The 23,043-nt window shown below is 36.1% G+C and overlaps 1 protein-coding gene across 1 annotated transcript in view; it reads right to left on the bottom strand.

The window, feature by feature from the left end:
• Nucleotides 1–480: 480 nt before the first annotated feature.
• The window catches only part of LOC116621848 (fibronectin type III domain containing protein 3C1-like), a 52,706-nt gene continuing 30,143 nt past the window's right edge, over nucleotides 481–23,043 (bottom strand). The window contains exons 19-23 of the mRNA XM_032387864.1: nucleotides 12,128–12,402; nucleotides 11,575–11,787; nucleotides 10,987–11,153; nucleotides 1,544–1,665; nucleotides 481–819 (exon numbers count right to left, since the gene is read on the bottom strand). Of these exons, the coding sequence (XP_032243755.1) occupies nucleotides 481–819; nucleotides 1,544–1,665; nucleotides 10,987–11,153; nucleotides 11,575–11,787; nucleotides 12,128–12,402 (1,116 nt within the window). The remainder of the gene's footprint in view (nucleotides 820–1,543; nucleotides 1,666–10,986; nucleotides 11,154–11,574; nucleotides 11,788–12,127; nucleotides 12,403–23,043) is intronic.

Below are 23,043 nucleotides of genomic sequence, written 5' to 3'. Positions count from 1 at the left end.
TAAACAGCTGAATATATTACTTTGAAAAAATTACAGTACAGACAGTTGGTAGATATGTTTTTATTATTTCATATGAATGTAAGTTGACATATAGAATTGATTTTTCCCACTTTCTTCTGAATAAAATTCCCAAATGCTGTTATCCTCTCATAATTCTCAAAAATTTGCAAAATATTATTTAGAAAAATTAAGGCAGAGAATAGCTTTCATGAGAGGTTTTAGATAGTTTTACATAATAGTGGAAGTGTTTTTGTTGCTAACATTCTCAAATTTAAAATAGACCTGTTTCCTTATAAAATCTCTTCTATTGTCACAGTGAATTTCTTGAGTGTAAGGCAGTTCTTTTATTGTCAGATAAATGTTTGCAAGGGTTTCTACCAAATGAGATTTAAAGTAAGAATTGAGATGTATCTAGCAATTTCTATATTTGATGTAATTTGTTTTAGAAATTCCTAAAAAGGTAAAATGCGTAAAAATACATTAGTTGATTAGAAAATGTTGAATTATAACAGCACACAGAATAGCAACTAGTGCAAATCCTATCACAAGGATTAGAACAAATGTATCATCACTCATTTCTATCCTGGGCTTTTCATCTTTCTCTTCACCAGTGCTGCTTCCCCTCTTTCCTCCACCACCTTTTCCAGGCCCTGGATGTCGCTTATGCGTTGAGAAGAGAACGCTGGGGCTATATCGTCCCCAGAGCTCTTGTATCCCAGCAGAATTCTGATATTGGCGTCCAGCACAGACCTTGAAGCGATAATGTGCATTTGTCACAAAGTTGGAAAAGGAGAATGAAGTGTTTGGTCCTTTATATATCTAAAGAAAAATGAGACAAAATGAAAATTTTCTTTTCTTTTTTTTTTTTTTTTTTTTTTTTAAAGATTTTTTATTTATTTATTTGAGAGAGAGAGAATGAGAGAGAGCAAGCACATGAGAGGGGGAGGGTCAGAGGGAGAAGCAGACTCCCTGCCGAGCAGGGAGCCCGATGCGGGACTCGATCCAGGGACTCCAGGATCATGACCTGAGCCGAAGGCAGTCGCTTAACCAACTGAGCCACCCAGGCGCCCGAAAATTTTATTTTCTTACCAAATAAAAAAATATGGTATAGTTTTTGACAACAAGAAAATTATGAATTAATCCATTCACCTCATAAATATATTCAAAGCAAAACTAAAAGTTTATGCTTACAGTCTCTAATATCATGAGGACCCAGTACTGTTAGGTAATTTTGTCCAGTGTAAGAAATAACAAAGACTTATAATTGTTAAACTTTAATTGCATTTGGTTTGGAGTGAGTTGTGCATGTGATCAGTGAAACCTAGAAATATCAAATCATTCAATAGTAATATGTTAATTGAATGAATAATCAAATTGTCCCAAAATAATATGTACATAAAGCATTAGGGAGAAGGTAGGACTTTTGGATAAGATTTCATCACTTTAAACATTCTAAAAGGGTATCTTACTCCTCAACAGGAGCTCAATTACCAGTAGAATATAAAATTATAAAATTTTAAAGACTAAATTTGCAAGAATTTACCAGGTCAGTTCCTTTTTGACTGATGAGTTGAAGACTGTAAACAATGGGATCTCCTTTTATTGGCCCCAAAGACTCCCATTTGATCTCACAAATATTGCTGTTCACATGCTGTAATTTAGGTGCTAGAAAAAGAGAATTTCAGTTTAGAGGGTTTCATTTTTCCTAGATGATCTTGAATATGTTGAATTCTGATACAATTTTCCATGATGATTAAAAGGCAGTCCATGTACACTTAATCTAAGAAATATATAGTTATTGTTCTTATTATAAAGCCCTTTGCAATACCATCAAGCATCTGAATGATTGCAATAAAAACTTTAAGAACTTAAAACTGTCAATAATGCGTGTTTGTTTGTTAGTAAGACCTTATTATGAGTTTTATTACTATTGTTTAATCCCTACTGGTATAATCTTTTGCATTGTATTTATATGGTGCATCATACATTTGGAAGCATTTCACATACATTAACGATTTTTAAAAAGATTTTATTTATTTATTAGAGCAGGGAGGAGGGGCAGAGGGAGAGGGGAGAGAATCCTAAGCAGACTCTGGGCTAGGCATGGAGCCTGATGTGGGGCTCAATCCCACGACTCTGAGATCATGACCTGAGCTGAAACCAAGAGTCCGATGCTCAACTGACTGTACCACCCAAGCGCCCCACATACGTTAATAATTTTATTTTAGGATCACAGCAACTGTGCGAGGAAAGGAGGGCAGGGTCTTTATTTATGTTATTAGTCTCTCTACATTTCAGGAAAATGGGTCTTAAATATATAAGAAGAGAACAAGGAATTATTGTGGTCTAAGTCATGTTTAATTCCAGTATGTTCCAGTTAGCTTTTCACTGAAAACAGACTACTTCATAATAGTGATTGGACTTGTGTGGAAAGATTGGAACAACTGCATTTCACAGATGAGAAGGAAAAATGCTCAAAGCTTGAGCTTTCATGACTGTAAGTTGACCTTGTTATGTATTATAGAAAGCAGTCTATTTCACTGTTCAAATAGGGAGATTAAAATCAGTTTCAGAAATTACCAACTATGTACTAATTACCAAATATGAAGTTACAAATTTGTACTAAATATGTACGAATATGTACCATATACTAAGTATATTTTTTAGCTTTAATCAGTATAATTATATCTATCAACTGATGTTTTTTGTGTGTGTGTGTTTTAATCCATTTGAGAACATGTGAGATGAGCAAGGAATGGATATCATGACAAAGTGGAAGGAGAACTATCATGGGGATCAGGAGCCTACCATTCCTATTTTGGCTCTGCTGCTGGCTCACAGTGTTCTTTAGTTACGTTACTTACCATTTAGGGAATTCACTTCTTTCTCTTAAAAAGTGGCTGTGGTGGTAGAGTGATTGGCTGAATTAGTTGATTTCAAAGATATTTTTTAAATATGATTTTGGGGGCAGAGTAGTAGGACCCTAGGCCTGTCATGTCCCACTAACACTACTGGATAACTGTCAAATTACCCTAAATACCCCAGAAATTGACCTGAAGACTGATGGAACAAACTCCACAACTAAAGGGAGAGAAGAGGCCACATTGAAGAAGGTAGGAAGTGTAGAGACATGATTTAGGGGAGAAATGGATCCCGGCTGCCGTGGAGAGGAGGTTGCCTGGTTGTGGAGAAGGGTGAGAGAGAGAGGGGCACACAGGGCACTGCACAAGGAGACTGTTTCCCCATAACCACTGGGTTGGAAAACAAGAGGGGCTGAATTTCGTGAGTTCTTGCAACCAGTGAGTCTTAAAGCCTGGAGTTTTAAAGGTTGGTGGCCTTGGCTGGGATAGAGCTCTGCTCTTGGAGAAAATGCAGGCAAACAACCCAGGGGTATACAGTGAGGAAACAGGGATCTGAAGAATGCCTGGGACTCATGGAGGGGAGATTATTCACTCTTCTTGGAGTGCTTCTTAGAGAGGCAGTGTTTATGGAGATACCTCTCAGTGAACAAAGCAGCTGGCTGGTACCATTTCCCTCCCTGGCCTAAGCATAAACACAGAGCCACCTATACTGGCTGCCTAACTTGCTTGCACCAAGTCCCATGCCCGTATGCTCTGGCAGTTCTGCTCTTCTCAGTCAAGCTTGTTTCAGTCCCAGTGTGGCAGCCCCCTCTCCTAGAAGACCAGCACAAACCTCTGCCCACACCATGTCTCCCAACCTGAGAGTTCTGCAGGGCCTCAGTTCTAGTGGAAGTTAGTATCAGGTCTCATTTCACAAGAATATCAGAGCACACCTAGTTAACACCACATTCAAGCCAGAGCCCAAACACTGCCCAGACAAGGCAAGGAGAGCCTCTGCAGGTGACTGGCCCGAAGGATAGAGCAGACAAAACACAACAGTAGAGCACACACAGCACACACCAGAGATGGTTCCTGAATTGCCAGGTCCTGGACACCATGTGACCTCTTCCTCATAAAGCCATTACTTTCAGGAGCAGGAAACATAAGTGGCTTTTCTAACACAGAGAAGAAGGAAGAGACTTAGACAAAATGCTACGATGGAGGAATTTATCCCAAGTGAAAGAACAAGATAAGGCCACGGCAAGAGATCTAAGGGAAACAGATATAAGTAACATGCCTGATAGAGAATTTAAAGAAACAAAAAATTTTAAAAAGCAACAAGATACTTACTGGACTTGGGAAAACAGTAGAAGACATCAGGGAGGCCCTTACCACAGAGATAAAAGAGTTTAAAAAGAATAAATCAGAGAGAAAGAATGCAATAAATGAGCTTGGAAAGAGGCTTAGTGCAATAAACAGCAGGCTACAAGAAGCGCAGGAATGAATTAATGACCTAGAAGACAAAGTAATGGAAAATAATGAAACTGAACAAAAGAGAGAAGAATTATGGAGCAAGAAAATAGACTTAGGGAACTCACTGACTCCATCAAATGTAGTAACATATGTATGATAGGAGTCCCAGAAGAAGAGAGAGAAAAGGGGGCAGAAAATTTATTTGAGGAAATAAATAATAGCTGAAAACATCCCTAAACTGGGGAAAGAAACAGACATCCAGATCCAGGAGCACAGAGAACTCCCATCAAAAAAAAAAAAGGCCAACACCAAGAGATACTGTATTGAAATTTGCAAAATATAGTGATAAAAAAATTAAAAGCAGGAAGACAAAAGAAGTCCTTAACTTATAAGGGAAGACCCATAAGGCTAGCTGGAGGTTTCTCAACAGAAACTTGGCAAGTGAGAATGGAGTGGTATGGTATATTCAAAGTACTGAATGGGAAAAATCTGCAGGCAAGAATACCCTACCCAAGTAAGGGTACTCTACCCAGCAAGGCTGTCATTCAGAATAGAAGGAGAGATAAAGAGTTTCCCAGATAAACAAAGGAGTTCATGACCACTAAACAGCCCTGCAAGAAATATTAAATATTTTCCACTCATTGAATGGAAAGGAAAGACCAAAAGTGACAAAGATAGGAAAGGATCAAAGAAAATCTCCAGAAACAACAACAAAACAAGTAATAAAATGGCAATAAATACATATGTATCAATAATTGCTTTGAATGTGAATGGATTAAATGCTCCAATCAAAAGACATAGGGTGTCAGAATGGATAAAAAACACAAGACCCATTGATATGCTGCCTATAAGAGACTCATTTTATTTTTTAAAAAAATTTAAAAAGATTTTACTTATTTATCAGAGAGAGAGAGAACATGAGCAGGGGGAGGGGCAGAGGGAGAGGGAGAAGCAGGCTCCCCGCTGAACAGGGAACACAACACGGGGCTTGATTCCAGGACCCTGGGATCATGACCTGAATCGAAGGCAGATGCTTAACCGCCTGAGTCACTCACGCATCCCAAGAGACTCATTTTAGGCATAAGCACACCTGCAGATTGAAAGCGAGGGGATGGAGAAACATATATCATGCAAATGTATGTCAAAGGAAAGCCAGAGTTGCAATAATTTTACTGGACAAACTAGACATTAAAATAAAGACTGTAAGAAGTGATAAAGAGGGGCGCCTGGGTGGCTCAGTTGGTTAAGCGACTGCCTTCGGCTCAGGTCATGATCCTGGAGTCCCGGGATCGAGTCCCGCATCGGGCTCCCTGCTCGGCAGGGGGTCTGCTTCTCCCTCTGACCCTCCCCCCTCTCATGCTCTATCTCATTCTCTCTCTCAAATAAATAAATAAAATCTTTAAAAAAAAAAAAAAAAAAAAAAAAAGAAGTGATAAAGAAGGGCAGTATATCATAATAAAGGGGACAATCCAACAGAAGATCTAACATTTGAAAATATGCCCCAACATGGGATCACCCAAATACACAAACCAATAACAAACATAAAGGAACTAATTGATAATAATACAATCATAGTAGGGGACTTTAACACTCCATGTACATCAATGGGCAGATCGTCTAAGCAGAAAATCAATAAGGAAACAATGGCTGTGAATGACACACTGGACCAGATGGTCTTAACAGATATATTCAGAACATTCCACCCTAAAGCAGCAGAACACACATTCTTTTCAAGTGCATATGGGACATTAGCCAAATAGATTAGATACTAGGTCACAAATCAGGCCTCAAGAAGCACAAAAAGATTGAGATCATACTATGCATTTCTTTCTGACCACAACGCTAAGAAACTTTAAGTCAACCACAAGAAAAAAATTTGGAAAGAGCCGAGATGCCCTTCAACAGATGAATGGATAAAGAAGATGTGGTCCATATATACAATGGAATATTACTCAGCCATCAGAAAGGATGAATACCTAACTTTTACATCAACATGGATGGGACTGGAGGAGATTATGCTAAGTGAAATAAGTCAAGGAGAAAGTCAATTATCATATGGTTTCACTTATTTGTGGAACATAAGGAATAGCATGGAGGACATTAGGAGAAGGAAGGGAAAAATGAAGGGGGCGGATTTCGGAGGGAGAGATGAACCATGAGAGACTATGGACTCTGGTAAACAAACTGAGAATTTTAGAGGGGAGGGGGGAGGGGGTATTGGTTAGCCCGGTGATGGCTATTAAGGAGGGCACGTACTGCATGGAGCACTGGGTGTTATACGAAAACAATGGAACGTGGATCACCACATAAAAAACTAATGATGTATTGTATGGTGACATAACATAATAAAATTAAAAAAAAAAAGAAAAAAAATTGGAAAGATCACAGATACATAGAAGTTAAACAAAGGGCCAAACAGGAAATCAAAGAAGAAATAATACATGGAAATAAATGAAAATGAAAACACAGTGGTCCAAAACCTTTGGGATGAAGCAAAAGTGGTGATGAGAGGGAAGTATATAGCAATAAGGCCTACTTCAAGAAGCAAATAAACAACCTAACCTTACAGCTAAAGGAACCAGAAAAAGAACAACACACAAAGCCTAAAGCCAGAAGGAAGGAAATAATAAAGATTAGAACAAAAATAAATGATATAGAATCTAAAAAACAGTAGAACAGATCAGTGAAACCAGGAGCTGATTTTTTTGAAAAAAATTAATAAAATTGATAAACCCCTAGTCAGTCTTATCAAAAAGAAAAGAGAAAGACCCAAATACCTAAAATCACAAATGAGAAATAACCCAACACTACAGAAATACAAACAACTGTAAGACAATATTATGAAAAACTATATTCCAGCACATTGGACAACCTGGATGAAATGGATAAATTACTAGAAACACAAACTACGAAAACCAAAACAGGAAGAAATAGAGAACTTGAGCAGGCCAATAACCAATAAAATTGAATCAATAATCAAAAAACTCCCAACAAACAAACGTCCAGGCCAGATGGCTTCACAGATGAATTCTATCAAACATTTAGGGAAGAGTTCTTCTTCTTAAACTATTCTAAAAAAAAACAGAAAAGGAAGGAAAACTTCCAAACTCATTCTTTGAAACCAGCAGTACCCTGATACTAAAACCAGAGAAAGACTCCACTAAAAAAGAGAACTACAGGTCAATATCCCTCATGAACATGGATGCAAAAATTCTCAAAAAATACTAGGAAACTAAGTCCAAGTACACATTAAAAAAATCATTTAGTACAATCAAGTGGGGTTTATTCCTGTGTTGCAAGTGTGGCTCAATATTCCCAAATCAATCATTGTGATACACCACATTAATCAAAGAAAGGATAAGAATCATATGATTATTTCAATGGATGTATAAAAAGCATTTGACAAAATACATCTATTTGTGATAAATGCCCTGAATAAAGTAGATTTAGAGGGAACATCCCTCAACATAATAAAGGTTATATATGAAAAACACAGAGCTAATATTCTCCTCAATGGGGAAAAATTGAGAGCTTTTCTGCTATGGTCAGGAAGAAGACAGGAATGTCCACTCTCACCACTGTTATTTAACATAGTACTGCAAGTCCCAGCCTCAGCAGTGGAAAACAAAAAGAAATAAAAGCCATCCAAAGCAGCAAGGAAAAAGTAAAACTCTTACTCTTTGCAGATAACATGATACTTTATACATAAAATCCAGAAGAATCCACCAAAAATTTGCTAGAACTGATATACAAATTCAGAAAAGTTACAGGATACAAAGTCAATGTACAGAAATCTGTTGCATTTCTATACACCAATAATGAAGCAGCAGAAGAGAAATTAAGGTATCCGTTCCATTTATAATTGCACTAAAAACCATCAAATACCTAGGAATAAACCTAACCAAAGAGATGAAAGACCTGTACTCTGAGAACTGTAAAACATTAATGAAAAAAACTGAAGAGGACACAAAGAAATGGAAAGACATTCCATGCTCATGGATTAGAAGAAAAAATACTGTTAAAATGTCTATATTACCCAAAGCAATCTACACATTTAATGCAATCCCTATCAAAATACCACCGCATTTTTTCACAGAGCTAGAATGAACAATCCTCCAATTTGTATGGAACCATGAAAGACCCTGAATTGCCAAAGCAATTTTGAAGAAGAAAAGCAATGCTGGAGGTATCACAATCCCAGATTTAAAATTATACTACAGAGCTGTAGTGATCAAAACAGTTTGGTACTAGCACAAAGATAAACACACAGGTAAATGGAACAGAGTAGAATACCCAGAAATGAAAATTGGTCAATGACCAAATGAAATTTGGTCAATTAATCTTTCACAAAGCAGGAAAGAATATCCAGTGGGAAAAAGTCTCTTCAACAAATGGTGTTGGGACAATTGGACAGCAACATCCAAAAGAATGAAACTGGACCATATTCTTATACCATACACAAAAATGAATTCAAAATGATTTAAAGACCTAAATGTGAGAGAGGAAATCATAAAAATCCTAGAGGAAAAAACAGGCAGTAATCTCTTTGACATCAGCTGTGGCAACTTCTTTCTAGATGTCTTCTGAGGCAAGTGAAACAAAATTAAAAATAAGCTATTCGGACTTCATCAAAATAAAAAGCTTCTGCACAGTAAAGGAAACAACAAAACTAAAAGGCAGCTTACTGAGTGGGAGACGATATCTGCAAATGACATATTCGATAAAGGGTTAATATCCAAAATATATAAATACCTTATGAAGCTCAACATATAAAAAAATGAATAATCTAATTAAAAATGAGCAGAAATTAGTAGACATTTTTCCAAAGAAGACATACAGATGGCCAATAGGCATATGAAAAGTTGCTCAACATTACTGATTATCAGGGAAATTCAAATCAAAACTACAATGAGATATCACACCACGTCTGACAGAATGGCTAAAATCAACAACACAAGAAACAACTGGTCAGATTGTCTAAAATTAACACAAGAAACAATAAGTGTTGGTGAGCATGTGGAGAAAGGGGAACCCTCTTGCACTTGGTGGGAATGGAAACTGGTGCAACCACTCTGGAGAACAGTTTGGGGGTTCCTCAAAAAGTTAAAAAATAGAACTACCCTACAATCCAGCATTTTTTTTTTTTTAAGATTTTATTTATTTATTTGACAGAGAGAGACACAGCGAGAGAGGGAACACAAGCAGGGGGAGTGGGAGAGGGAGAAGCAGGCTTCCCGCAGAGCAAGGAGGCCGATGCGGGGCTGGATCCCAGGACCCTGGGATCATGACCTGAGCCGAAGGCAGGCGCTTAATGACTGAGCCACCCAGGCGCCCCACAATCCAGCAATTGTACTAGTAGGTATTTACCCAAAGGATACAAAATACAGATTTGAAGGGATATGTGCAACCCACTGTTTATAGCAGCATTATCAACAATAGCCAAACTGTGGAGAGAGCCCAAATGTCCATTGACTGATAAATAGATAAATAAGAAGTGGTATATTATACAATGGAATATTATTCTGCCATCAAAAAGAATGAAATCTTGCCATTTGCAATGACGTGGATGGAGCTAAAGTGTATTATGCTTAGTAAAATAAGTCAGTCAGAGAAAGACAAATACCATGTGATCTCACTCATATGTAGAATTTAAGACAGAAAACATGAACATATGGGAAGGGGGAAAAGAAAAAAAAGGAGAGAGGGAAATAAGCCATAAGTGACTCTCAATGATAGAGAACAAACTCAGGGTTGATGGAGGGAGGTGAGTGGAGGATGGGCTAGATGGGTGATGGGTATTAAAGAGGGCACTTGTGATGAGCACTGGGTGTTGTATGTAAGTAATGAATCACTGAACTCTACTCCAGAAACCAATATTGTACTGTATGTTAACTAACAAAATTTAAATAAAGTGAAAAAAAACTGCATTATGATCCAGCATTTGCAGTACTAGGTATTTACCCAAGGAATACAAAAATACTAATTCAAAGGGATACATACACCTTGATGTGTATCACAGCATTATCTACAATAGCCTAATTATGGAAACAACCCAAATGTCCATCATTTGATGAATGGATAAAGAAGTGGTATATATTTACAGTGGAATATTATTCAGCCACAACAAGAATGAAATCTTGCCATTTGCAAAGATGTGGATGGAGCTAGAGAGTATTATGCCAAGCCAAATAAGTGTCAGAGAAAGGCAAATACCATATTTCACAAATACGTGGAATTTAAGAAACAAAATAAATGAGCAAAGGAAAAAAAGTGAGAATTAAATGAAGAAACAGGCTCTTAACTATAGAGTACAAACTGGTGGTTACCAGAAGGGAGGTGGGTGGGGTGATGGATTAAATAGGTCATGGGGATTAAGGAGTGTACTTGTGATGAGTACTGGGGTTGTATGGAAGTGTTGAATCACTATATTGTACACCTGAAACTAATAGTATACTGTGCGTTAACTAATGAATTTAAATAAAAACTTTTTAAAAAGTAAAACATAATTTTTGGAGTCTTATTAAATTCTAAATTGCACCTTGAATCCATAATTAAGTACTAGAGTCTTCTGCTATTGTTCAACATTTAAAATAGACCGTACTGCAGAATTTTATATATGAGCTATTGGAGCTCATATTAATGCAACCTTTATTGTCTGGCTTATAATACTTACCTTTAAGTGCGGCTGGTGGAGTTTTGGTTGTAGTGAAAGTATAGATACCAGACAGTGGTCCCTCACCAGCTTCATTACATGCTTGGATTTTAAATTTGTATTGCGTATATTCACTCAGTCTGTGCACTTTGTGAGTCTGACAAGGTCCATGGTAAATGATAGAAAATCTGGGATTGGGAATCAAGATGGGAGAAGCAATACTATTAATCAAAGTTCACTTAAGTACAAGTAACTCTAGACTTGAAACTGGGTCCTCAGGAAAGCCTAAATAAATCAACTTGAAGCCTGGTGGGTACAACACAAAAGGAAAAAAAAATCAGATTGTATATATCATAATGGCAAGGTGCTGGCTTTCATATTCCTTTTGTAACTTCTATTCCTTGTTATTAATGTGTGTTATATAAAGGAAGAAGTGTTTTGGAAGAACAAAAATAGCTAAATTATCAGTAGGAATTTAAGAAACTAACATGATAATGTACTGCTTTCACATCTATCAGTTCATTGAAACCGCTTTGGATTATATGTTTAAGATAGGAAATTTTAAAACATTTTTATTAGAATACATGTTAAATAGTACATATAGCTTACCTCCCAGATCGATCTCCTATTAACAAATTGTAGCTTATAAGGTTGGAAAGTAATCCTTTGCTTGAAGAGCTACCCCATTTCAGTCTGAGGCTCTGGTGTCCATAGAGCACACAATCAAGATGAGGAGGATCAAGTGGTAGTGGTTTGGTTTTGGTTCTTATTGATTGGCTAAAAGGGCTTAGTCCATAATGATTGATAGCTTGAATTCTGATTCTAGTGGTAAGAAAAAAAATTAAACTATTAATTTGGATTTAGAAAGGAAAATAAATTTCTACATTTAAACTATGCCCCTAGTCACCCTATGAAAAGATATTGACCATCATATTATACTGATTATTATAGACAAATTTTTGAGGCCAAAATCTTGAATTTGCATTATCAGTATTGACAATTTTTGATGAGGAGAAACTGGCTTTTAGTAATGCCAGATACTTCTAAAATAGTAAAATTCTCTTTCCAAAAATGTGTAGATAATATAAAACAAAGAAATGTAGATTTGTTCAAAATTCTCAGAAAAACTTCATCTACCCAAAGTAAGATACAAGCAGCTTACTTGTATGTGGTATCAGGCTGTAGATTTTTTAGAAGACACTCTGTTACTTTTTCAACAGTCAGAATTTTTCTGTCTCCATATTCAATGTTATATCCAGTGATTGGAGAGCCATGACAATCAGGTTCCTCCCATTGAATAGCAATGCAAGATGATGCCAATTTGGCAGGAACTTTGTTTTCAACTTCATGGAGCATTGGTACTACTGCTGGTACAGTTGCTGGTGTGGTTACTATGCCAGTTTCTCCAAACAGTCCAACTCCAACTACATTTGCAGCCTGAAAAAGTATATTCTGTTAGAGCTTCATTATTTTGTTTTGTGCATAAACCATTTTGTTGTATAAAAACAAGACAAAAATTTTAACCTCAAATTCTAAGAAAATGTTTTTTTTTTTAATTGAGGTAGAATTGCTCTATAACATTGTGTAAGTTTAAAGCGTATAACATATTGATTTGATACTTTTTGGTTTTTTTTTAGAGAGAGAGCATGCAAGTGGTAGGCAGGGGCAGAGGGAGAGGGAGAGAATCTTAAGCAGGCTCCATGCCCAGAACAGAGCCCAACGTGGAGCTTGATCTCACGACTCTGAGATCATGACCTGAGCAGAAATCAGGAATAGGAGGCTTAACTGACTGAGCCATGCAGGTGCCTCTGATTTGATACATTTATATATTGCAGTATGAAACAAAATGACTTGAAGATGCTCACATAGACACCAAAATCTTTAGGTTGCATATTTAAGAAGGTAAAAAGTCTAAATATGTGAAGGTAAGTGAAGAATACAATATGGACATTTCAGGAAAAATATACCCGAACTGAACTCATCACTTAGCCCACTAAAGTTTCTTTCTTTCCTTTATTTTCTAGTTACTATCTCTGTTGGTGGTAGCCTGAAGTTCACATCAATTCACTGTTTTATTGATTTTGTAAATTTTTTTTTATTTTGAGATCATTGTGGACTTAAATGTACAATTTACACACTTTACCCCAAAAGGAACATTTTGCATAACTATAGTACAATATACAATCAGGAAATTGACATTGATAAAATCCATTGACATTATTCAGATTTCACCAGTTTTACATGCACTCATTTGTATAGTGTTATACGTAGTTTTATCAGATGTGTAGCTTAATGTGACAACCAACAGTTAGGATATTCCATTGCAAGTATCCCTTGTACTATACTTTTATACTCACAGCAACTTCCTTCCCTCTTTTTCTAATCCTTGACAACTAGTATTTTATTCTTTAACCTGTATTTTTGCTATTTCAAGAATGTTATATAAATAGAATAATGCAGTATGTAAATTTTTTAGATAGGCTTTTTTTTCAGTCAGCATAATTCCCCTGAGATCCATTGAAGTTGTGTGAATCAATAGTTTGATTCTTTTTATTCCCAAATAGTATACCATGTATGAATGTGCTAATTTTTAAAACTATTTATATGAATGTGCTAATTTTTAAAACTATTTATATGTTGAATGTGCTAATTTTTAAAACTATTTATATGTTGAAGTTATTTCCAAATAGTATACCATGTATGAATGTGCTAATTTTTAAAACTATTTATTTATAAATAAAAATATTTATATATTAAAACTATTAATGTGATAATGTGATAATCAGTCATTTCTAGTTTTTGGCTTTTACAAATAAGGAGTTATGTATATCCATGTACAGGTTTTATTGTGGACATACATTCTCATTTCTCTGGGATAAGTGCCCAAAAGTGCTGGGCATATTAGTAAGTGCATGTTTAGTTTTGTAAGAAACTCCCATACTATTTTACAGAGTGGATGTAATTCACACCAGAAATGTATGATTAGTCCAGTTTCTTTACATCTTTGCCAACATTTAGTGTTATTACTGTTTCTTATTAGCCATTTTGATTAGGTGTGTCAGTATCTCATTGTGCATTTCCCTAATGACTAATAATGTTGTAGGTCTTTTCATGTGTTTATCTGTATATCCTCTTCGGTGAATGGTCTCTTCATGTCTTTTGCCTGTTTTGTAATTGGGTTGTTTGGATTTTTAACTGTTGACTTTCGAGAGTTCTTTATATATTCTAGGTATTAGTCCATTGTCAGATATGTGTTTTGTAAAGATTTTCTTCCAGTCTATGCTTGTCTTTTTTGTTCTCCTCACAGGGTCTTATGCAGAGTAAAACTTCTTAAGTTTGAGGAGGTCAGGGGCACCTGGGTGGCTCAGTTGGTTAAGCATCTGCCTTCAGCTCAGGTCATGATCCCAGGGTCTTGGGATTGAGTCCCACATTGGGCTCCCTGCTCATCAGGGAGCCTGCTTCTCCCTCTCCCTCTGCCGCTCCCCCTGCTTGTGCTCTCTCACTCCCTCTCTCAAATAAATAAATAAAATCTTTTTAAAAAGTTTGAGGAGGTCAAATTTATCAATTTTTCATTTTATGGATTGTGCTTTTGGTACGAAGTTTAAGAACTCATTGCCTACATTAGATCCTGAAGATCTTCTGTAATTTTTTTCCAAAAGCTTTATAGTTTTATATTTTAATTTTCAGTTTTCTATGGTCCATTTTGAGTTAATTTTTACATAAGGTGTGAAGTTTATGTTGATTACTCCAAAAAAGACATACACATGGATTACAGACACACAAAAAGATGCTCAACATCACTAATCATCAGGGAAATGCAAATCAAAACTATAATGAGATATCACCTCACACCTTTCAGAATGGCTAAAAAAAACCACACAGTAAACAGCAAACATTGGCTAGGATGTGGAGAAAAAGCACCCCTCTTGCTCTATTGGTGGGAATGCAAACTGGTGCAGCCACTGTGGAAAGTGGTATGGAGGTTCCTCATAATGTTAAAAATAGGACTCCCCTACAGTCCAGTATTCACACTATTTACCCCCCAAATACAAAAACACTAATTCAAAGGGATACATGTACCTCTTTGTGTATTGCAGCATTATTTATAATAGCCAAATTATGGAATCAGCCCAAGTACACATCAATAGATGAATGGGTAAAGGTGTGGTATATATGTATGACAGAATATTATTCAGCCATAAAAAAGAATGAAATCTTGCTATTTGTAATGACATGGATGGAGCTAGAGAGTATAATGTTACGTGAAATAAGTCAGAGAAAGACAAATACCATATGATTTCACTCATATGTAGAATTTAAAAAATAAAAGAAATTAGGAAAGGAAAAAGAGAGAAACCAAGAAACAAACTCTAAATATAGAAAGCAAACTTTTGGAGGGGTTAGGGGATGAGGTAAATAGGTGATTGGGATTAAACAGTGCACTTGTTGTGAGCACTGGGTGATGTATGGAATTATTGAATCACTATATTTTACAGCTGAAACTAATGTAACACTGTATTTTAGCTATATTGGAATTAAAATACAAAAAAGTGTGATGATAGCTACTCTGATGGGTATGGGATAATATCTCATGTAGTTTTGGTTTGTATTTCTCTGATGTTTAGTCATGTTGATCATCTTTTTATGTACCTGTTGAATATTTGTATGTTTTCTCTGGAAATATGTCTATTCAGTTGCTCTGCTATTTATTTATTTATTTATTTATTTATTTATTTATTTAAGAGAGGATATATGTATATGTATTTTAAAGATTTTATTTATTTATTTGACAGAGAGAGACTCAGCGAGAGAGGGAACACAAGCAGGGGAAGTGGGAGAGGGAGAAGCAGGCTTCCCACAGGGCAGGGAGCCCGATATGGGGCTCGATCCCAGGACCCTGGGATCATGACCTGAGCCCAAGGCAAATGCTTAATGACTGAGCCACCCAGGCACTCCTCTGCTCATTTTTAAATTGAATGATTACTATTTTGCTATTGAATTATATGAGTTCCTCATATATTTTAACCTGTGTATCAGATACATGATTTCCAAATATTTTCTCTCATTCCATAGGTTTCTTTTTAACTTTTTAAAAAAGATTGTTTTTATTTATTTAAGAGAAAGTGAATGAGAGGTAGAGGGGGAGAGAATCTGAAGCAGATTCCACACTGTCACAGCCCAACACAGGGCTCAATCCCACAGCCGCAAGATCATGACTTGAGCCAAAACGAAGAGTCAGACGCCTAACCAACTGAGCCACCCAGGTGCCCTACCTTTTAACTTTTTTAATGTTTAATTTGCTGTGCTGAAGGATTTTAGTTTGATGTAGTCCCACTTATTTATTTTTACTTTTGGTGCCTTTGCTGTTGGTGTCAAATCCAAAATATCATTGCCACAACTATGTCAAGAGGCTTACCCCCTATGTTTTCTCCTAGGATTTTTATGATTTCAGTTCTTATGTTGAAGTCATTAAGTCATTTTTGATTGATTTTTGTGTATGGTGTAAGATAGTGGTTCAGTTTCATTCTTTTGCACATGGCTGTCCAGTTTACTATTTAGAAGAGATAATCCATTTCCTCTTGTATATTCTTGTCTCCTATGATATAAATTAATTGACCATATGTCCTGTTTATTTCTGGGATCTCTATTCTGTTCCATTGATTTATGTATTGGTTTCTGTGCTAGTACCATAGTGTTTAGATTACTATAGCATTGTAATACAGTTTGAAAGGAGGACATGTTATGCCTCTCCTTTTCTCTTTGTCAGGATTTTTTTGGCTATTTGGAGTCTTCTGTGGTTCCATAGAAATTTTAGAATTGTTTGTTTTATTAATGTGATAAATATTACTAGAATTCTTATAGGGGTTGTGTTGAATCTGTAGATTCTGTGGTAGTTATAGATATTTTAACAATGTTAATTCTTCCAATCCATGGGCACAGAATATCTTTCCATTTATTTGTGTCTTCCTCAGTTTCTTTCAACAATGTCTTACAGTTTCAGTAAATAGATCCTTCACCTTGGTTAAATTTATTCCTTAGTATTTTATTCTTTTTGATGCAGTCATAAATGGGATTATCTACTTAGTTTCTCTTTCAGATTGTTATTAGTGTATAGAAACACAACTTTTTTTTTTTAAGATTTATTTATTTATTTGAGGGGGGTGGGGCAGAGAGAGAGGGAGAGAAAAAATCCCAAGCAGACTCCCCAGTGAACACGGAGCCCAACACGGGGCTCAATCCCATGACCCTGAGATCATTACCTGAGCCAAACCTGAGTCAGATGCTCAACCAACTGAGCCACCCAGGTGCCCCACACAGCTTACTTTTGTATATTGATTTTGTATGCTGTAACTTTATGGAATTCAATTATGATTTCTTTTTTTTTTTTTTTAATTTTATTTATTTCACACACACACACACACAGCACAAGGAAGGGGAGTGGCAGGCAGCGAGGAGAGGGAGAAGCAGGCTCTCTGCTGAGCAGGTAGCCCAGTGCAGGGCTTGATCCCAGGACTCTGGGATCATGACCTGAGCCAAAGGCAGATGCTTAACTGACTGAGCCACCCAGGCGCCCTCAATTATGATTTTTTTGGTGGAGTTTTTAGAATGTTCTACATATAATGTATCAGCTGAAAATAGGGATGGTTTTACTTCTTTATGGTTTGGATGCCTTTTCTTTTTCTTCCCTAATTGCTCTGGCTAGTACTCCATGGACTATGTTGACTAAAAGTGGCAAGAGTTGATATCCTTGTCTCGTAACTGATCTTGGTAGAAAAACTTTTAGCTTTTTACTGTTGAGAATAGTGTTAGCTAGGGTTGGGCCTGGTTAGTACTTGGATGGGAGAATAGTGTTAGCTGTGAGCATGTCATATATGGCCTTTATTATGTTGGGGTATGATCACTCTCTAACCAGTTTGTTGAGAGTTTTTTTGTTTGTTTTGTTTTGTTTTGTTTTGTTTTACTGTGAATGGATGTCTAATTTTGTCAAATGCTTTTTCTACATCTATTGAGAGGATCATATGATTTTTTTGATCATATGATTTTTATCCTTCATTTCATTAACGTGGTGTATCACACTGACTTGTAGATGTTGAACCATCCTTGCATTCCTGAAATAAATTCCACTTGATAATAGTGTGTGATCCTTTTAATGTATTGTTGAATTTGGTTTGCTAATATTTTGTTGAGGATTTTTGCATCTATGTTTCTTTTTTCTTAAAAAGATTTTATTTATTTATTTGACACAGAGAGAGAGACAGCGAGAGCAGGAGCACAAGCAGGAGGAGTGGGAAAGGGAGAAGCAAGCTTCCTGCCGAGCAGGGAGCCCGATGTGGGGCTCGATCCCAGGTCTGGGATCATGACCCAAGCTGAAGGCAGATGCTTAATGACTGAGCCACCCAGGTGCCCCTGCATCTATGTTTCTTGGGGAAACTGTAATTTTCTGTAATTTTCTTTTCTTGTACTGTATTTGTCTGGTGTAGTATTGTAATGTTGGTCTCATAAAATGAATTTTGAAGTATCCTTTCCTCTTCTATTTTTTGAAAGTGTTTGAGGATTTCTATTAATTCTGTAAATGTTTGGTATAATTCACCAGTAAAGCTGATAGGTCCTGGACTTTTCTTTATTGGTAAGTTTTTTATTAGTGATTCAGTTTCCTTACTCATTATTGATCTGTTCGTATTCTCTATTTATTCATGATTCAGTCTGTGTAGGTTGTATGTTTCTAGGCATATATTCATTTCTTCTGCCTTTTTCAACATGGCATATAATTGTTCATAGCACTCTCTTATGGTGTTTTGTATTTCTGGGGCATCAGTTGGAAAGTCTCCTCTTTAATTTCTAATTTTGTTTATTAGAAACCTTATTTTTTGGGGTGCGTGGGTGGCTCAGTCAGTTAGGCATCTGACTCTTGGTTTCAGCTCAGGTCATGATCTTGGGGTCCTGAGATCAAGCCCTGTGTCAGCCTCCTTGCTCAGTGGGGAGTCTGCTTCCCCTCTTTCTCCCTCTGCCCCTCCCCCAGCTCGTGCATTCTCTCTTTCTCTAAAATAAATAAAATCTTTAAAAAAGAATCCTAATTCTTATTTTTTTAGTAAGTCTAGATAAGGGTTTTTCTATTTTGTTTATCTTTAAGAAAAACACCCATGTCTCAGTTTTGTGGATCTCTATTTTTTTAGTCTCTATTTATTTCCACTCTGATCTTTGTTATTTCATTTAACTAGTTTATTATTAGCTCATTGTGTTATTTCCTTCATTCTACTAGGCTTAGGTTGTTTTTCTTTTTCTAGTTCCTTAAATTTCCTTAAGTAAATTTAGTTTGTTTGAGTACTTTCTTTTTCCTTATTGTAGCCATTTATCACTATGAAGTTCCCTCTTAGAACTGCTTTTGCTGCATTCCATTAAGTTTTGGTATATTGTATTTACATTTTCATTTGTCTCAAGATATTTTTTGATTTCTCTTTTGATTTCTTATTTGATCCATTGACTATTCAGTAGCATGTTGTTTTAGTCTCCACATATTTGTGAATTTTCTAGTTTTCTTCTTAATAATTAATGTCTAGTTTCATACCATTGTGGTTGGAAGAGATGCTTGATATTTCAATCATCTTAAATTTTTTAAGGCTTTTTTGTGACATAACATATGATCTATCCCGGAAAGTATTGCATATGCACTTGAGAAGAATGTGTATGCTGCTGTTGGATGGAATGTTCTGTAAATATCTGTTAAGTCCATCTAGTCTAACATACAGTTTAAATCCCATGTTTCCTTTTTCACTTTCTATTCAGACAATATATCCATTGTTGAAAGTGGAATATTGAAGTTTCCTACTATTATTGCATTGTTGTTTGTTTCTCCCTTCAGGTCTGTTAGTTTTTGCCTTATATATTTAGGTGCTCTTATGTTGGGTTCATCAATATTTACAAATGATATATCCTCTTGTTGGATTAGGCCATTTTCCACTATATAGTAACTTTATCTCTTATTGCTGTCTTTGGCTGAAAGTCTGTTTTGTCAAATATAAGTAGATCTATCCCTACCTTCTTTTAGTTTCCTTTTGCATGGAATATCTTTTCCTATTCCTTCACTTTGTGTGTGTCCTTAGAGCTGAAGTGAATCACTTTTAGACATTATATATAGTTGGGTCTTGTTATTTTATCAGCCATTTTGACTGTAGAATTGTGCCTTTTGACTGTAAAATTGAATCCATTTACATTTGAAGCAATTATTGATATATTTGGACTTACTACTGCAATTTTAATTGTTCTCTGGCTGCTTTTCCAGAATTGTTTCTTTTTTATTCTCTTGCTCTTTGTGATTTGATAATTTTCTACAGTGATATCTTTAGATTCCTCTCTCTTTCTCTCTTGTGTATGTATTATAGGTTCTTGCTTTGTGATTACCTTGAGATTTATAAAAAACATATTTATAACAGTCTATTTTAAGCTGATAGCAACTTAAGTTTGAATGTGTACTAAAGGTCTGTATTTTTACTCTAACCTCCATTTTGTCTTCAATGGCACAATTTACATGTTTTTATCTTATGTATACATTAAATTATTGTAATCGTTTTTAGTACTTTCACCTTTTAACCTTCACAATAGATTTATAAGTGTCTTACCCACCAATGTTACATTATAGTATTCAGAATTTATATAATTACTTTTACCACTGTGATTTATACTTTCATGTTTTCCTGTTACTAATTAGTGTCCTTTCATTCAGCTTTAAAAGTCCTTTTAAAATTTTGTGTTGTTGTGTGTTGGTGATGAACTCCTTCGGGTTTTGCTTGTCTGGGAAATTCTTGATCTCTCCTTTAATTCTGAAGGACAACTTTCCTGGGTAGAGTATTTCTTGTTCACAGTTTTTTCTGTCAGCTCTTTGAATATATCATGCCACTGTCTTCTTTCTTGCAAAGTTTCTGCTGAAAAATCTGCTGATATTGTTATGTTCTCTTGCATGTAGCAAGTTGTTCTCCTTTTGCTGTTTTTAAGATTCTTTCCTTGTCTTTAACTTTTGACAATTATGTGTCTGCGTAATGGGTCTTTTTGGATTATCTTAGTTGGTCTTTCAGGACTTTTTGGATCTAGATGGCTGTTTCCTTCCCTAGTTTAGGGAATATTTTAGCCACCATTTCATTGAATAAGCTTTCTTCCCCTTTCTCTCTGTCCTCCTTCTGGGATCCCTATAAGCGTATATTGGTTTCCTTTATAATAGCCCATAAGTCCCCTCCTTTTCATTTTTTTCTTTTTGTTCCTGTGATTGCATGAGTTCCACTGCCCTGTCTTCAAGTTTGCTGATCCTTTCTCTTACACTTGATCTTGTCTGTTGTTCAACCCTTTTATTGAATTTCTCAGTTCAGTTATATTCTTTACCTATGTGATTTCTGTTGGGTACTTTTTAACTTTCTATCTCTTTGTTGAAATTTTCACTTTGTTCATGCATTGTTCTTCTGACATTGGTGAGTATCTTTATGACCACTATTTTGAACTCCTTATCAGGTAAATATCTTATCTCCATTTTATTAAAGGCTGTTTCTGGAGGTTTATCTTGGTCTTTTGCTTGGAAAATATTCTCTGTTTCCTTATTTTACCTTTCTGTGCATTAGATAAAACATCTACCTCTCTCACAGTCTTGAAGGAGTAGCCTTGTGTAGAAGATGAACATTATCATTTGGCCCGCCCCCCCCCTCTTTTTTTTCTCTTTTTTTCTTTCTTTTTTATTGTTTTGGATCATCTTGGCTTTGATGGCATATCTGTGGTAGCTTTCGCCCACTTTGGATTTTTTCGTAGATGCTTTTTGCTTGGGTCATGTTGATATTTTGGACGCTGTCCATTCCCTCAACCATCCCTCAACAGAATGACTAGAAGGAGGAACTCCCAACAAAGAAAAGAATCAGAGACAATGTCCTCTGCCACAGATCTAATGGATATGGATATAAGAAAGATGTCAGAGATAGACTTCAGGGTAGCAATCATGAAGTCAATAGCTAGGCTTGAGAAAAGCATTAGCGACAATGTAGAATCTCTAAGGGCAGAAATGAGATCTAATCAGGCCGAACTAAAAATGCTATGAATGAGATGCAGTCTAAACTGGATACTCTTTAACAGCCAGGGTAAACAAGGCAGAACAATGAATCAGTGATCTAGAAGATAAGCTGATAGAAAGGAAGGAAACCGAGGAGGATAGGGATAGGCAGGTAGAAGCCCATGAGAACAGACTTAGAGAGATCAAAGATGTCTTGAAACATTCCAATGTCAGAATTATTGGGATCCCTCATGGGACGGAGAGAGAGAGAGAGAGAGGACTAGAAGGCATATTTGAGCAAATCATAGCTGAGAAGTTCCCTAATCTGGGGAAGGAAACAAGCATTCATGTCCAAGAAGCAGAGAGGACTCTTCCCAAGATCAGTAAAAATACACCAACACCCCAGCATATAATAGTGAAACTTGCAAATCTTAGAGCCAAGGAAGCTATCCTGAGAGAAGTTAGGGGGAAAAGATTTCTTATGTATGGAGGGAGGAACATCAGAATAACGTCAGACCTATCCAGAGAGACCTGGCAAGCCAGAAAGGGCTGGAAAGACATAATTCAGGGTACTAAATGAGAAGAACATGAAGCCAAGTATGCTTTATCCAGCAAGGCTGTCATTCAGAATGGATGGAGAGCTAAAGAGCTTCCAGGAGTGGCAGAAACTGAAAGAATATATGACCACCAAGCCAGCCCTGCAAGAAATCTTAAGGGGGATTCTATAAAAGAAGAAAGACCCCCAAGAGTAATATAGACCAGACCAGAAATTTAAAGAGATAATCTATAGAAATAGGGACTTTACAGACAATATGATGACACTAAATTCATATCTTTCAATAGTTAAGAATTAATAAGATTGATAAACCTCTGGCCAGACTTATCCAAAAGAAAAGGGAAAGGACCCAAATCAAAATCAAGAATGAAAAGGAAGAGATCAAGACTAACACCAAGGAAATAGAAATAATTATTAGAAATTATTACCAGCAACTATATGCCAACAAATTAAGCAACCTGGAAGGAATGGATGCCTTCCTGGAAACTTGGAAACTACT

Source organism: Phoca vitulina, unplaced genomic scaffold, assembly GCF_004348235.1.
Source record: "Phoca vitulina isolate PV1807 unplaced genomic scaffold, GSC_HSeal_1.0 scaffold51, whole genome shotgun sequence".
NCBI classification, from domain to species: Eukaryota; Metazoa; Chordata; class Mammalia; order Carnivora; family Phocidae; genus Phoca; species Phoca vitulina.
This window is presented reverse-complemented; position numbering and strand designations above follow the sequence as displayed.